This window comes from Dermacentor silvarum, chromosome 8, assembly GCF_013339745.2.
Source record: "Dermacentor silvarum isolate Dsil-2018 chromosome 8, BIME_Dsil_1.4, whole genome shotgun sequence".
In the NCBI taxonomy this organism is placed as follows: Eukaryota; Metazoa; Arthropoda; class Arachnida; order Ixodida; family Ixodidae; genus Dermacentor; species Dermacentor silvarum.
In genome coordinates this window covers 26,628,454-26,643,809 of record NC_051161.1, presented here as the reverse complement: position 1 = coordinate 26,643,809, position 15,356 = coordinate 26,628,454, and the positions used below count along the sequence as shown (strand labels likewise).

At 45.2% G+C, this 15,356-nt stretch overlaps 1 protein-coding gene across 5 annotated transcripts in view; it reads right to left on the bottom strand.

The window, feature by feature from the left end:
* The window catches only part of LOC119462013 (sodium-dependent nutrient amino acid transporter 1-like), a 34,759-nt gene that overhangs the window by 5,438 nt on the left and 13,965 nt on the right, over nt 1–15,356 (bottom strand). For 4 of the 5 annotated variants that reach the window (XR_007468306.1, XM_049672209.1, XM_049672208.1 and 1 more), the window contains 8 exons: nt 12,627–12,758; nt 10,255–10,415; nt 8,773–8,831; nt 7,082–7,214; nt 5,295–5,429; nt 3,655–3,758; nt 2,641–2,774; nt 697–812 (listed from right to left, as the gene is read on the bottom strand). Coding sequence is in view for 4 of the 5 variants with exons in the window: in XM_049672209.1 (XP_049528166.1) it covers nt 697–812; nt 2,641–2,774; nt 3,655–3,758; nt 5,295–5,429; nt 7,082–7,214; nt 8,773–8,831; nt 10,255–10,415; nt 12,627–12,758 (974 nt within the window). In the remaining variant the exon portion in view is untranslated. The remainder of the gene's footprint in view (nt 1–696; nt 813–2,640; nt 2,775–3,654; nt 3,759–5,294; nt 5,430–7,081; nt 7,215–8,772; nt 8,832–10,254; nt 10,416–12,626; nt 12,759–15,356) is intronic. The other variant, XM_049672211.1, reaches the window with a different exon arrangement.

Below are 15,356 nucleotides of genomic sequence, written 5' to 3'. Positions count from 1 at the left end.
TCGAATACCTTATACTAAGACAACAGTCTTGGTTATCGCCGGACTCGGTTCCAACAAACCTGCTAAACGTGAACGATTATTTTTCATTTATTCCAGGCGCTCCCTACAGTCGGCAAGTACGACTGACGTACGGTTAAAGTATAAAGCATAAGACTTCAGTAGGCCTAACTTGTTTGCCTAATTGCACGATAACCACGTGACCTTAACAAATAATGGCTTTTTATTTACCTCAGTGAATGATCTTACAGTGCCTGCTCCAACGCCCAAACGCTGCTTTCAGCTTTTCGCCTGATTTCCTCGTGCAATGTACATCCACGCATTATGCGAAGTAACATTTAAAATTAGCTAAGATAACCCGATAAGTACTAAAATGACAAACTATAAGGAGTCCTTTAATGGCGGCGGTAAATCGCAATTCACCAACAAAATTTAACATGAATTTGCACGCGTCATGGTGATCAGCTTAATGAGAAATTACTCATACTATAGCACCTTTCTGTTTATGAAGTCAAACGAGTGCATCAAAACCAAACCGTAGGCATTCTGATAAGTAATTTGCAAGTAAAGCGTAACACAATCTTTTTCGCAGCATGGCATGGGCCTGCATTTTTGCTCCCAAGACGGGCGTATTCTCGAGTGTTTCACAAAACTCTTAAGCGTGAAAAGCAAATGATCTTCCAAGTTAATTTCACTTACGCCGCTTCCAAGTCCAAGAAGAAACAGCATGAAGAAGAATAACACCGACCACAATTGAGGCAGGAATGAGATTCTACTCAGGGCTTCCGGGTAAGTGACGAAGGCCAATCCCAAATCTGAAGAAAAGGACTAAGTGATGTTATAAGATACAGTGCGCCTAAAATATATTGTAGGCGCAGTTCAAGGAAGCTAGCCATTCCATGCCATCTGTTTTTTTCCCGGCACTATAACCTCCAGCTGGAACACGTAAAATGATGAATAGAGAAGAAGCTTGCAGTTCCTTCTTGTTTTGTATGCCTGCCTTTATGCCGCTGCGAATGCAGCATCAAGAATTGGGTGTGACAGTAAGTGTTACCCTTCTGAGTAAACCGCGCAGTGCTTCGAAACACACTTATAGGTATATGGCCTCCGTGGCAATGAACCAAAGACACAGCGCTAGATGGCTTGAAGCACTTCGCGTGGATTGGCTTAGTGTGTCAACGAAAATACAGGAAAATAAAATGCAGAAAGGTTGAGTACATTGACTAGAGATGCTCCCATTATGTTATCCTGCACGCGACAAGGTAATGGGTTGGCATAAAGGTGATCAGTTTGATAGATGTACGAAGGTTGAAGAACGCATGTAAGGGAAGGCTACCGCCTGGCACAGTCGCACGGCATATCACGCCTGCCCAAGAACCACAACGTGAAACGGTATGTTCGTACTACTGCCACGCATCTGATCATCGTCATAGAGCCTTCTGCTTCGGTGCTGCGCGTTTAAGAAACCTTTTCTTTTCATTTTTTTTTAAGTATGCATTTACTAGCCCAATTCCTATTTCTATTATAACTATGGGCGTTCAAACGACGCTACAACAACATTCGCAATACTATAACTTGTAGAGATAATAAGGCGATTTACGATCTAGCTGCACTCGCACATGTCACAACCAAATTTGTCTGCCATTATTCGTTATAAAGAAATGGCGGCGCATTCATCTTTACGAGAAGAACGGTGATGTTAATGTAATGGGGACTGGTCTTCGTTATTGGATTTTGAGTTTGCGTTATTCACGCTACCAGATATTGTATAAAATCGTTTCTTTTTTCTCTGTTTCTGTTTAACGTTTGGATCATTTTTGATTATGTCCAATGTATCCCTTCATCATTTGTATTGTACACATTGCACTTACGCTAGACCTTTTCTATCCTACTCTATGTAATGACCTAACGGGTCCTTAGGGTACTCAAATAAATAAATACATTAGTTAATTAATTAGTCTGTAATGTGATGGGTGCGTATTCGGTGACGATAAGCTTTATACGTTATTATGTTTATTATGAAGACTGGCACATACCCAGCGGCACAAACAATAACCCAAGCTGGCGCGAAAGGAAAATGGATAGATACGGACATAGATACCAGAACTCTGCGTAAGGTATCCCAAGAATACTAATCCCATTGAAACTCTTACGCCCCGAACACCTTACATACAATAATCTGTTTTATTGATATATAAGCTAGATCCTGTATAAATACCCGCATGTTTCCATATTTCGTATGACATTATTGAATATGGTAGGTTATGAAGCCTATGATTTTAATATGATTAGCGTTCTACGGCTCGCGCACTTTCCTGTATCTGTCTATATATCTATGTTCGTATCTAACTGCTCTCCTTTCACGCCAACCTGTGTCACTGGGCATGAATACCGCTGGGTATGTGCCGCGCTTAATAACAATCATCATAACATAATACAACATGTCATCACGAATTACACACCCATCATAATATGGATTCCTAATCTCCATCTCCAAAAGATCGATGCGTCACCAAATTTTTGTACATACAATCGTAAAGAAATATGAAGTTTTAAACATAGCACGTTTTCTTCATTTTGCGATAGTCCCTGGAGCTGCTGCACCGACCACGTCCTTGCGAAGTGCGCTATACACTTACTTACCCGAAGTTCCTTTCAAGACCTGGGAGATATCTTGCACTCCGAGTTGGTGCGCTAGTGAGCCCAGTGTGGAGAAAACAACCGATCCAGCTAAGAGGCTTGTAGCTGTATCTGCCATTGAAATGAAGAAGGCGTCCCTAGAATGCAGACATTCAGAGACGTCCTGCATTAAAAATGAATGTTGAGAATATCTTAGCTCCGCAAATCATGCGGTGTAACGGGCGGCCATTAATAGCCATAAGTTCCATAACCACAAGCCATTAAGCAAGGTCTTAAGCAACGCCATAAGCAAGGCCATAACCATAAGCAAGTTATTAAAGCTTAAGAAAAACATGATGGTACATAGTTCACATTAAGTTTGTTCGTAAGACAAAATTACTGCCAGAGACCTCATTCGCTAATAAAAAAAATGCTACTTGAGCAACCAGTTCAGCGTTGCAAGGTCAGTATATGGCTGCCGCATATTTTACATTGGACGTAATTTTTGGAGAACACAGAGAATAACGAAGCGCATATGTGCCAGGTTGCAATTTCTTATCCTGTGGTAATCAACAAGCATGTATAAAAATGTTCCGAAGACGTCACAAAACATACGCTAGCTCAATATGCAAGCACAATGTATTTGCCCCAAGAAACTACCAAGAGTCGCTATTCGAAAGCTAAAATAGAGGAATACGTCTGAACGGGATGTAACTCTCCGAGCTTGCGGTTATCTTATAATAGATAAGACGGTGTGCGTTTCTCTTTCTCTCTCTCTCTCTCTCAAAGAAATCAGCCTAATTGTTTACAGGCATCCTCTTGGTAGAGCTCTATGAGAACAAATGCTTTTTACGCTGTTCGGCCAATATTATGGCATCCACTGGGGTTTTTTCTGCCGTCAAGATACACTGAACAATGAGACCCTAATTCTCCCTTATTCAATAACGGTGTAAATCTACATTTGTACAAAAGTATTTATTATCCTTACTGCACAAGTCGCAGGTTGCTCTTTTAAAGAGGATCTAAATGTCACAGTACCTTGAAATGTTATGCTTGAAGTCATTGTAACTGGAGTACATCGTCAATACTCCCATGCCGATGCCAAGAGAAAAGAAGGACTGCTCGCACGCGTTGAACCATACCTGAGGAAAGAGCGGCGATTATGAAGGAAGGCTGCCAGCTCAACGTTTTCATTCTCCGAGCCAGTGGCGTGTAGCATTCGTCGTATAATATGCCGCGAAACTGCATTAGAAAACTTAGCTATTCGATTGATGTGGCGTCCGTACAAATTAGTTATTTCGCATGCATGACCACGCTTGTCTTTTTTTTTGTCTCTATCTCTCTCTCTTAGCTATTCGATTGATGTGGCGTCCGTAAATTAGTTATTTCGCATGCATGACCACGCTTGTCTTTTTTTTTTGTCTCTATCTCTCTCTCTTTTAATTAAGAAGCTTTACAAAAGAGTTTCTTTGATTTAAGAGCTCCATGATGTATATGTGCAGAATCTTTGCTTGCAGTAGTTAAATTTATTTCCAGAGCGTATAAACTGCTATGTAAAGTTAGGCCTTATAACATATTTATTATTATTATTATTATTCGCTTGAGTTGCAACGCGGCATAATGTGGGAATTAAATTACGCGGAGGACCGTTTCATACAGATAATGCAACAGCGACTTATTAGATGTGTTGTCCGTCAGCCGTCGCTCATAGTCTTCCGGTGGGTCAGTGCTTGACTTCACATCCTTAAATACGTTTCGCGGAGTGTCCTTGACCCAAAGCGCGTCTAACGTTGGTGACGGACATCCGCTACAGACGCAGGGACGGAGCACTTTGAATACTGGACACTGTCTTCATATGGTTGAAGCTATATGTGCAAGTGATGGCTGGTGTATAAACACCGCTCCGGCCCAACATCTCCGGAGAGAGACTTCCTCCACACTGGAAAAAAATTTACTCCCTTAAAAGTGAATAAGGGTGTAAATGTGTCTGTAACTGACTCGTACACCCAGAAGGGTGTAAGAGAGGAGCTATACACATATTTACACCCTTATTCACTAATTACACTCTAATCCACCTTTATACAATAAGTGTGTAATTCTAATTCCCACTCCTGGGTGTAAGAGTGGGAGCTGTAGACACATTTACACCCTTATTCACCAATGACACCCTAATTCACCCTTATTCAATAACGGTGTAAATCTGTGTATAACTCACTTTCTTGGGTGTAAGAGCGGGAGCTTTTCACTTTTAAGGGTGTACATTATCTTACAGCGCACTCGAGACCGATTATGGGGAAGGGAGCCTAAGGATAACTTTTCGGGCAATGAGAACAGGGTGGGGGTCAGGGGGAGTGGAAATCAAACGAGTTTCAGGCGGTGAGAAAGATTGAGCATTAACAGTTAGCGAGGTCATTCTTGTGTCAACTTGCTTGACGCCCACCAAGCCCACACCTATACTGACAGCCTGAACGCAGTTAGGCATCTCAAAAAGAAGTGACAAACACATTGCGTATTTATGAACAGATTGATCGAATTCGCAATTCTTAACGGGTAAAACAACATCTCCGTCCACTGGGTGCAGGCGCGTGGCCACGACCACAACAATGTCAATTTTTAGCATCCATGTCATTGAAATTTTCCTGGTCGTATGTGGCGTTATTTTATCGTGGCTTGCTTACTTGTATTTCGAGTATCTTGCTCCACTGGGGTACAAAAAGGGCGGCGAGGCCGTTTGCAGCTCCTTCCTGGAGCAGCGTGACAACCAGAAGCGTGAGAAGCACCACGTACGGGAACGTCGATGTCACGTACGCAACCTGGGAGATGAGACAAGGTCACTCTTAACGGTGGAGATACAGCGTGTAGTTGTATACGCAGATAATGGAGCCACGTCTCACTGCACAGAGACGGCCAAATATTATACAATCCGGCTGAACGGAACGATACAGGCGTGCGCGCACATTGTCCGCGAGGAATCAAATCAAATAATACGTTCCAGTAAATCTCGAACATCTGCGACAAGATCCTTTCGCGTGTTAAAGCCAACCAAAGGCCGTAGATTTACAGCATATGTCAGTGTGCAATGCGCATGACTGGCTGCGCCACTCGCGTATTTCTCGCTTTGCGTATTCGACTGCTTGATTTTTAAGAATGTGAACTACTTCGTACATGCACATGCACGCCTTAAGATTTGCAACCGGGATTCAACAGCCACAGAGCTTCCGTAGAAGCTACCGTGCTTTCTATTTCAGCGATAGTACGTAGAGCGAATTCTGATCCAAATTGGCACGTAGGAACACCGGATATTCTCATACAACATACAAAGCCTTAAAATCAATGCAAGGAACAAGCACTGTTGCGTAAAACTACTGAACCAATGGTCTCAACGACCAACGGTACGTGGCAGACTTCATTGAAGAAGCGCTGAAGAACTCCGCCAATGAGGCCCTGAACTGAGAGCTTTTACACTACTGCAACCTTACTTTCCAATTAAGTGCTTTTTTTTCTCTCTCTCCTCCCCCCTTCAGCAGCAAAAAAAAACGAAAAAAAGTTGAGATATTCTCCTTGAGAGATACAGTTACGTTGACACCACTACGAGATATTCCCCTCCACACCATGAGCAAGCACCTAAATGTTTAGTTTCAAGATATGCACATTTCGCCGGTCAGTTGGCGGCATTACATCTTCACGGGCTTTTTCTGTGGGGTTTTTGAAGGCTTGCATACACAAGAAGCATAAGTACAATATTAGACTTCACTTTATTGCTGCTGCTACACCTAACCTTTACTAATACCCACATTATTTAAGACACATATAGAGCTCAGGCCGCACATTTAAATACAAGATATTTAAAATGACCGGAACGTGTACGGTCAACCACAAACGTTTACGGGCGACGGGATCTCAGAAAACGTTCAATTCCCGAGCAGCCTGCGGCGGCAGCCAATAAGACTCTATACGACAGTGTTGTTAACATATTCTATACTCGCGACCCGAAATGCAAATACCAGGCTGCGTTGTGAGGGTGCGGAGACATTCAGCTTTTTCTCAGATTTCATGGTCCGTAATATTTTGTGGTTCACTGTACATTCAGCACATTTTCTGGCACTTTGATTAACACGTTCGGTGCCACACGCTTCATTCCGTAGTCATTCGTCCACATGTTTACGCACAAGAGCCCACGTATGCAGGCTCTTTCTTCTAAGACTGACGAAATATCGGAACTTGCATGCCTATAGCTCAGTAAATTCAATATTTGCAGCCTAAGAACCACCAGATCGTTTGATGCACCACAGCTTCTATTTTATTTTATTTCTATCTATTTTATATTATTATTTATTTTATTTTATTTTATCAGTGTCCTACACGTGGATGATTCGTTCAAAAAACCAGCTGCATAAGCGCCTTGGTGATGCAAGGCAAGACAAGCCAATGTTTTGTAGCGTTGTTCCGTGAGGCATACACGTACCTTGCCAATTGAGTGAACACCCTTGATAGTGGACACTGCTTGCACAAGCCACGAGAGCAACAGACACAGTGCCATTCTCCAGTCGAAGGCCGTGGGAAGCTTGAATTCTCCGGAGTCTTTCAACGCGTATTTCCTTCGTGAACAAGAAAGGAGGGAATAGAAAATTTTCTGTAAAAAATGAAACTCGTCAGTTTTTTTTTTTTCCAAATGCGATTGCTTTGACCAGACGCGGGCGCTCTCGTCTTAAACTTCAAGATTTAAGACGAAGCTTATGCTCGGGGCGAACTTCAAGTTCCCTATTCAAAATACATGTAAAACACACAAGGGTTTTTTGTGAGACACCCACTCGACCGATTTGGATAAAGTTTGTCGGACTTAAGAAAGTTATATTCTCGAAACTATAGAAAGCAGAATTTTGGTCTAAACATCAACACTGAAAGTGAACAGTTACCCCAGCCTCGGCAGCGTTGGCTGCTATGCATGAAACATGAAACAGAGTATAGAGGCTTACCCTAACGCGTCAACCTTAACACTTGAACTTGTCGCCCTTGCTTCCACAGCACATAACGGCGCATGCACGGCCTGCGCATGCGTCGTCGGTACAGAGGCAGAACGGCGGAGGCGCGGACTCGCATTGAGTGTCCGTACCAAATTGGGCAGCCCTGGTTGTTTCATTGCTTAATCCCGCAGCGAACATAACAACAGCACCAACAGCGGTAATATAGGTGACTATAAAAAACTTGGAGAGACGCTTAAGCTTCGCCTTTAAGAGTGGAACGCGATAGCATTCAAAGGTCCCTGACTGCTTCTCACGCTTCCCGGTAACTGCAGCTTACGCAACCGTAGTCTTTACCGGGAAACACTTGCGGTGAACGATATGCACGAAAGCGAGCTTACTGTTTTTTTATTTCCCCCGCACGGACGGCGCCGCCGCTGCCGCAGATGCGCGGAGGCGAGCGCCATCTGGTGGTGTTGCAAGGAACCGAGCGATGCGCGCCGCTCTGTGACTGGTGGAAAATTTTCGCTCACGGTCAATGCCGGATTTTCTGCGAACGGGGACCTTAAAGCTATCGCATTAATATAATTTGATTCGTCTTGTGTGCGCTGCCTCCAGCAACGCAAGTACCCACGTGGAAGGCGACAGCCATCCTCCTCCGCTGCAGCCGGAGGCCTCTCCCGCAGCCGCCACTGGGAAAAAGGGCGCCGGGAGGAGAGGAGGGCTGTCCTTCTGAAGTGCTCCACCACAGCATCTAAGCCTTCAGACGTCCCAAAGCTTTCGAGCGACAGCAAGTGCCTCTCGAAGGTTGGCATTCGGCGATGACCGCCCTCCACAACTTCGTTACTCGAAACCACGTGCCAATTGAACTAGCGCCTTTATATCAGCCGATGAGAGTCCCACCACCATCAACCACCGATCATCCCAAAAAGGGACGAAAGAGCTGAAAAACGCTACTCGTTTTAAAACAAACGGTCTGTGTTATCGGCCGAGATAATGATCACGGTGTACGGCGAGGGCCAGACAGAATCATCTGCTGTGATTTTCTCTGCCGCAGGGAAACTTGAATCAAGCTTGTTTTGAACATTAACAAGGACACTTTCTTGCCTTCGGTGGTTATCTTCTACTCGCATTTAATAAGACGAAAAACTCATGTTGTCAATGTTTGATTTGCTATTATCTTCGTTTATCTTACCTGAAGAACTGTTCTGACGAGGAGGTGGCGTTCTCCGTGATGTTGGCGGTTGTGTTCAACTGTTTTGTTAAGACAAATGGACACAAAAGTAAAGCACTTAAGGATATTGACGAGGGTAGCTAGCTACGTCTAAATAAAACAGGAAAAAATAGCTAGCTGCGTCAAAATAAATCAGGGAAAAATATATTGCTAGCGAAACAGCAAAGTAGACGTCATTTATCATTGCTCGAAGATTCGTGCGACTTGTCCTTTTCAAAGAGCACGGCACCAAGCAGCGCCAGAACTTGATGCAACGTTGGAAAATCGGCAGGTCAAGCTATTTGGATCCAACCACAAGAAACACGTTTCCATTGGATTTTCGGCGTCAGGCGGCGTCGGCCGGCGTGGCCAAGATCAATGCTACGCTGGCGGTCGGGGGGGGGGGGGGGGGGGGAGGGCGACGTTCGCTCGGCGCCAAAGTCTGCCTATGCAGACCACGACCCACAGCGAAGACGCCCGAAGTGGCTCGCAAAACCATGAAACCGACAGACGTCGACCACCGCCGCGTGACGCCGGCCCGCGCCGACGGCGAAAATCTGTCGGCAAATTGGTCCTTGTGGTTGGACCTTAAGAGAACCTTTGTTCATGCCTCCGGTTATTTCTCCTACTGTGAAAGAAAGAGAAAAAAGTGCAAGGCTATTACATACTGAAACTCGTCAGCTGAGGTCACCTTGAATAACGTGAAGGACGCAACATCAATAAGAAAGAAATGGCCGACGATTACGATACTCTTTAATGCGAAATTTGAGCGCCGCTGAATGCGTGTTTTCATTTGGCGATATATTGAGGCAAAGAATTTGAGACCGAAATCACTGCACCGACTGGCAGTGAGCCAGTGGCGTCAGCGGCTTCGCGGTATCGGAGGCGGCATCGGAGCCAGCTGTAAGACGACGACGAACGCGCGAGCAGTGGCACGCGCGCGAGGGGCAGTATGGGAAAGCTGGCATGATGAGCGGCATTGTAACCAGCTGTGGAAGAAGACGACGACGACGATGAACGCGCGAGCAGTGGCACGAGCGCGTTCGTGCGGTTACGCCGAGGTACATCGACGCTCAACCCAGGAAAGGGCGCCTAGGAGCTGCGCACAAAAGAAAAGAAAATGGAACTTCGTTCTTTCTGAGATCGCCGAGACTGGGCGTTTAAAGTCCGACCTCAGCCTTTTAAACTTAGTGGATTGCCTTGCAGCGCTTACGCACCATGCGCACCCTTAGGGAAAGAAAACTTTGCAAATAATCATTAAAACTTCAAAGCCCTGCGGCTGTGCGCTGAAAGAGGAATAGCCAAATAACAAGGCATGGTGGCAGAAACTTGTCAAAACCTGAAACCTTATCTACAGAAACGAGACACAGCTCACAAAAGAAGCTATCTTGCCAGACTGATTGCCGACCATAGTTTCTTTTTTTTTTTGCGAGTTTTTTTTTTTTTTTGCGAGTAAATACTTACCAAGTTGTGGAAGCAGTTTTCGTCGCTCCATTGAGGGTCGCAGTGGGTCCAAGGAAGAGGGCTTTGCATGGACGCGAACAAGTAGAACAGGCAGAGGGCCATGATGTAGTTGTAAGCGACCAGGATGTAGAAGCTGGTCACGAACTGAGCGACGCTTATACCTGCGAGAGTGGACCCGCCAACAATCACTGACATTATTGTTAACTTAAATGTGCACAGTGGGCTCTTCCCGAAAGGCTCGATATATACGCTTTGTCAACTTTTAAAAAAAATGTTAAAAACTTTGTCACTGTGTCATACTTTGTCATACTTTGTCATACCATCTGCTGGTATGAATTTTATACATTACTCAGCTTCATAAAAGCGAGTAACTTTTGTACATTATGGCGAAACAACGAAGACGATGGGACGTGTGAAAAGCGGACAGGACAATGCGCTGGCTATCAACTGATTCTTTATTGGAAGCAACACAGTAATATAAAGCAGAGGATCGACACAAAGGGCACAACGCTACCTGTAAGTGATTAGCCCGGCCGCCACGCAAAAGTTTAGCATCAAGGCATACTTGATGCTAAACACGGCTTGACAGGCTTGACAGCACTAAAAGTCATCGATGAATTGAAACCAACAATCCGAGCTAGGAACCCTCGTACAGCTGTGGTTTTACCGGGACTATATAAATGCAACTGCGATGAGCTGAGTCAATGCTATACGAACTATCTTTTCTGGCACACGCCTCTCTCCCTCAGTAAGAGCAAGAAATGTCGCGAAATACATTATACTGATGTAAAACCGTCTTATTTCACGACCCCTATCTTTCGCGAATTGGGGACTTTGGGGATATTCGCGCCTACTACACGATTTTGGGCTTGCGCCGCACGGCTCACTTGGGCCCCAAAGGCTTATTCGCGTTTTTGTTTTCGTTTTTCCCATTTCTAATTTTTAGAAATGCTGCAGTCCATTCAGGGGTCTACGTGGCACTTCAATGGCCCGTATTCTCGATGCATGACTTCTCCTGCATCACTTTACGACCGAGGGATGCATAGGCTTGCTGCCTCATCGAACCGGGGCACCACCTCTGGGCGAAGGTGGAGATTATCCGGGCCTGAGCATTTGAGAGGACTGGCATAGCGCTAGCTGGAGCCGCAAAGTAAATCGAATGCGCCACGTTCCAGGGGGTAGAGCCAGTAGAAAATGCCAAGGAAAATATATTTTCAGTTTTCGGCACAGTGTCTATATTTGTTTCCTGGAAATGTAGCTCGTCCTTATATTTCACGACATGCACCAATAGCGAAATTCACGTAAAATAAGAGCGCACAAAAAAAGTGTTTTACGGCATATAACGAAATGCTGCTGACAGGCGTTCCAGCTCGAAGATTACACTGGTGCGCGTGGATGGGCTCTAAAGTAAATAAACACGACTATTGTAAGGATAGGAGAAAGTGGCTTACATTGTGGCGCTATAAAGAAGTAACAAGACAAAGAAATCGGGGTAGCTTGCACTAGTGGCGCAAGGCTAAAGACACAGCGGACCTGATCGGTTCCTAGCTGGTCCTGGCTATACGAAGTGATGCTAAGTTATACAAAGTGTAGAAGCATTTCCTCGTGGTCCGTGGCGGCATCGGGGAACGCCTCGCGAAGCACTTGCAGTCCGAGCACACGTAGGGGAAGTGGGACGAAAGCAATGCACAGTGTACGGGCGGCGCGCAGCAGACGACACGCCGAGATGACGTCACCGCGCATGCGCAGTAGCGCGCAGCTCGGCCGGCCAAGCCGCCGCCAGAGGCGCCTGCTTTAGTCACGGACACTGCGAGCGTTCGGCGCTAATGCGGGGAAACAGAGAGAGAGAGAGAGAAAACATTTATTGAGCTCAAATGACGGCGTCTTCTCAGACGTCGGACGGGGTGGTTCCCTGGTTTCGGGACCCATATACGGCCAGGAATTCCTGGCCCCTAGCCGCCAGAGCGAGCTGGATCGACAGGGCGGGGCTCGACCGCAAGGTCTCCCATCGCTCCTGGGGTGGGGTAGTGGGGGACGGAGGTAGGATTGAGGAAACGGAGGAGCGCGGATGGCGCCGGCAGCTCCTCTGCGCTTTGCCTCGTTGGTGCTGCTACAATTTGTTTCTCTCTCTCTCTCTCTCTTGCTCTCATTTTCTTTCTCTCTCCCGAGCATAGTGCACGAAGCGCGCACTCTCGCTCTCATTTTCTCTTTCTCTCTCCCGAGCATAGCGCGCGACGCTCCGCGAGGTGGTTGCTAGGCAACGCAGTGGCAGGCGGCACACATTACAGCCGGCTTAAACAGCTCCGCTGTTTAAAGGCGAATCCCTTATTGGGTTTTCTATGGCGGCGTTTCTGGAGTGGGGAAGTGCATACCTTTAAAACCTGGCACGCACTCCCACGTTTGGACCACGCCTCTTCCGGAAAACTGACCAATGGCGAGCTCCAGAAAGTACACCGGCTTGCCAACAATGAACAGAAGAATGAAGTACGGTATGAGAAACGCCCCTGGAATGACAGAGAAATTTTCTAGATATAAAACATACATGGGAAAGGCACACTCCAATAACAACGAGTACTTATTTATTTATTTATTTATTTATTTATTTATTTATTTATTTATTTATTTATTTATTTATTTATTTATTTATTTATTTATTTATTTATTTATTTATTTATTTATTTATTTATTTATTTATTTATTTTCAAGGCCGAAGCATTAAAGAGAGGAGTAGGTAGATTACGCTAAACAACATTAGTAAAAATGAAATAATGTTACAATGGAGCATTGTTACAAAGAAGGCTCTTGCTATCGATGCGGTATGCCACTACAGGAAAAATTCACGCCGAAACTCCCCTGGAGTTGTCTAAGTATGCGTAAGCATTGTGCCAATCGCTCATGTCGGCGCAGCCCAGTGGCATTATCAAGCTTATCAAATTTGATCCGACCAGTATAAACACTTATCAACCCTCATCGGTCGTTATCGACCTTATCGAACTGCATACGACCCTTATCAAACATATCCCAATCGATACGATCCTTATGAATCTTGATCTGTTCTTATCAACCTTATTTGTCATGATCCCACCCTTATCAACTCTTATCGGTCCTTATCAATTTTATCAGAATTTATCCGACCATTTTAAACCCTTATCGCTCTTTCGCACCTTATCCATCCGCGCCGAACCATTATTAACCGTGAAGAGACCCATATAACCCTTCATCACTCCTTGTCATCTTTATTAACTCATTGACTGCTTATCTGTATTGCGCGACGCGAAGCGCATGAGCTCTCAAAGATCGGTTGCATTTCGGTCGTTGAACGCCCCAATGGAAGGCGCATCACGCGACCACCGAAATGCATCGGGGATGTGGCGTGTTTGGCATTCAATTTTCGCAAATCGGAATTTTCCTGATGTCTACAATGCTCCAAGGCGGCTCTACATGTGGTCTTAGAGATGGCTTTTACTCCACCATCACCAAATCTATCTTTCATAGAAACTGCTCTTTTTTGACAAAACACCCCCGGTACAACACATTCATGTGGTTCAGATATATTCACATTCTGCAAGCATGGGTGTTTAGCCATTTTTCACTTTGCTCTTAGCCCAAAAAGCCGAGAAGCTCCGCCTGACTGGACGCACTCTTTGGACGCATGTGCGTGTTTGCCCAAGTTTTGTATGTGTATAGCGACGTTCGCTCTGTAATATATTTTCAGTTTTGTTTTTCATGTAATAAAGAACAAAAAAGTGCAGGTTTACCACAGTGGGTAAGACACTGGGCTATCTGAGCGCGGGTTCGTAGGTTCAAAATTCACCACCGTCAACGTTATTCCTTTCGAATTTATTTTTTACACATTAATTACTTTCTAGCGATTCGTCCTACGCGACGGGCGGGGAGGCTTCCTCGTTGTGCAGGCGTAATAATGCTTACGCATTTAATATTCATGGGCAACGGCTGTCTTGAAAGCATTGAGGCGACGGAGGCGGGTAGGTGGTTCCATTCTGAACTTGTTCTAGGGACAAACGATTCAGCATGCAAAGTAGGGAGGCAACTGGTAGCACTAACAAATATTACTGCGGGTGAACTGCGTGTCCCACGTAGAACTCCATTTTTTTTTTTTAGAATTCGCATATTCTTCCATGAGGTACGTTCACCCCATGTAGCGGCATCATCATCAGCCGCACCGCCGAAGAAGAGGAAGACAAACACGCAAACGGCCATCGCGAGTGGTCGTTCGACCATCACCTGGCTGGCCGCAGCCGTTGCCCCTCCACGCATCCTCACATCTGCGCTCTTAATAAGTGTCGCCGCGGTCGCATTCACGACGACCTCCACATTTGTGGTGTCCCGGACGTGATTGACTTCCTCTTCGTCCACGGTGCGGCTGATGACAATGCCGCTGCAGAGGCTACAGTGGCATGATGCAGATGCTGACTGAACGTACGTTATCTGGGAGTATGATAACTCTCGAAAATGAGAGTCAAATACTGGGAAAATAGTCACTTATCTATTTCTGACGAAATCATTGCCGTAGTGCATGAGAGAGCGCGAGAACCCAAGGAAATGAATTTAGGTATTAGATAGGCACTTAGCAACGCGAAAGCAGTATACTAGATCTTCGTTTCGTGTTATATTGCTACATCAGTGAGCAAACTCTGCACATCATAGCTTATTGGAATAACGAATGCGAAAAAAAGAAAAGAATACATTATCCGTGCCTCCAGATTCTCACGTGTGCTTCGTACGTTGTCCGTCGCAAATGATAAATGATCCGCTGAAAACATATTATGATGAACGTTTTCTTCCCTGCAGAGTATAGTGAACTCTCCCTTGAGTGAACTTTAAGGGACCCAAGGAAATAGTTCCCTTAACTGAAAGTTCAATAAACTGATTATTCACTAGAATATGTAGCAGCATAAGGGCATAGCAGGCATCGAGTCAAAAGTGCGAAATGCAATTTATGGAGTTATCGTTTATGGAGCGTAATATCATAAGAAGCCAACAAACAATGACACCAAGGACAACATAGGGGCAACTACTTGTACCACGGCCGCTGGATAAAAAAAAGCACCTTTTTTTTATCCAGCGGCCGTGCTTGTACT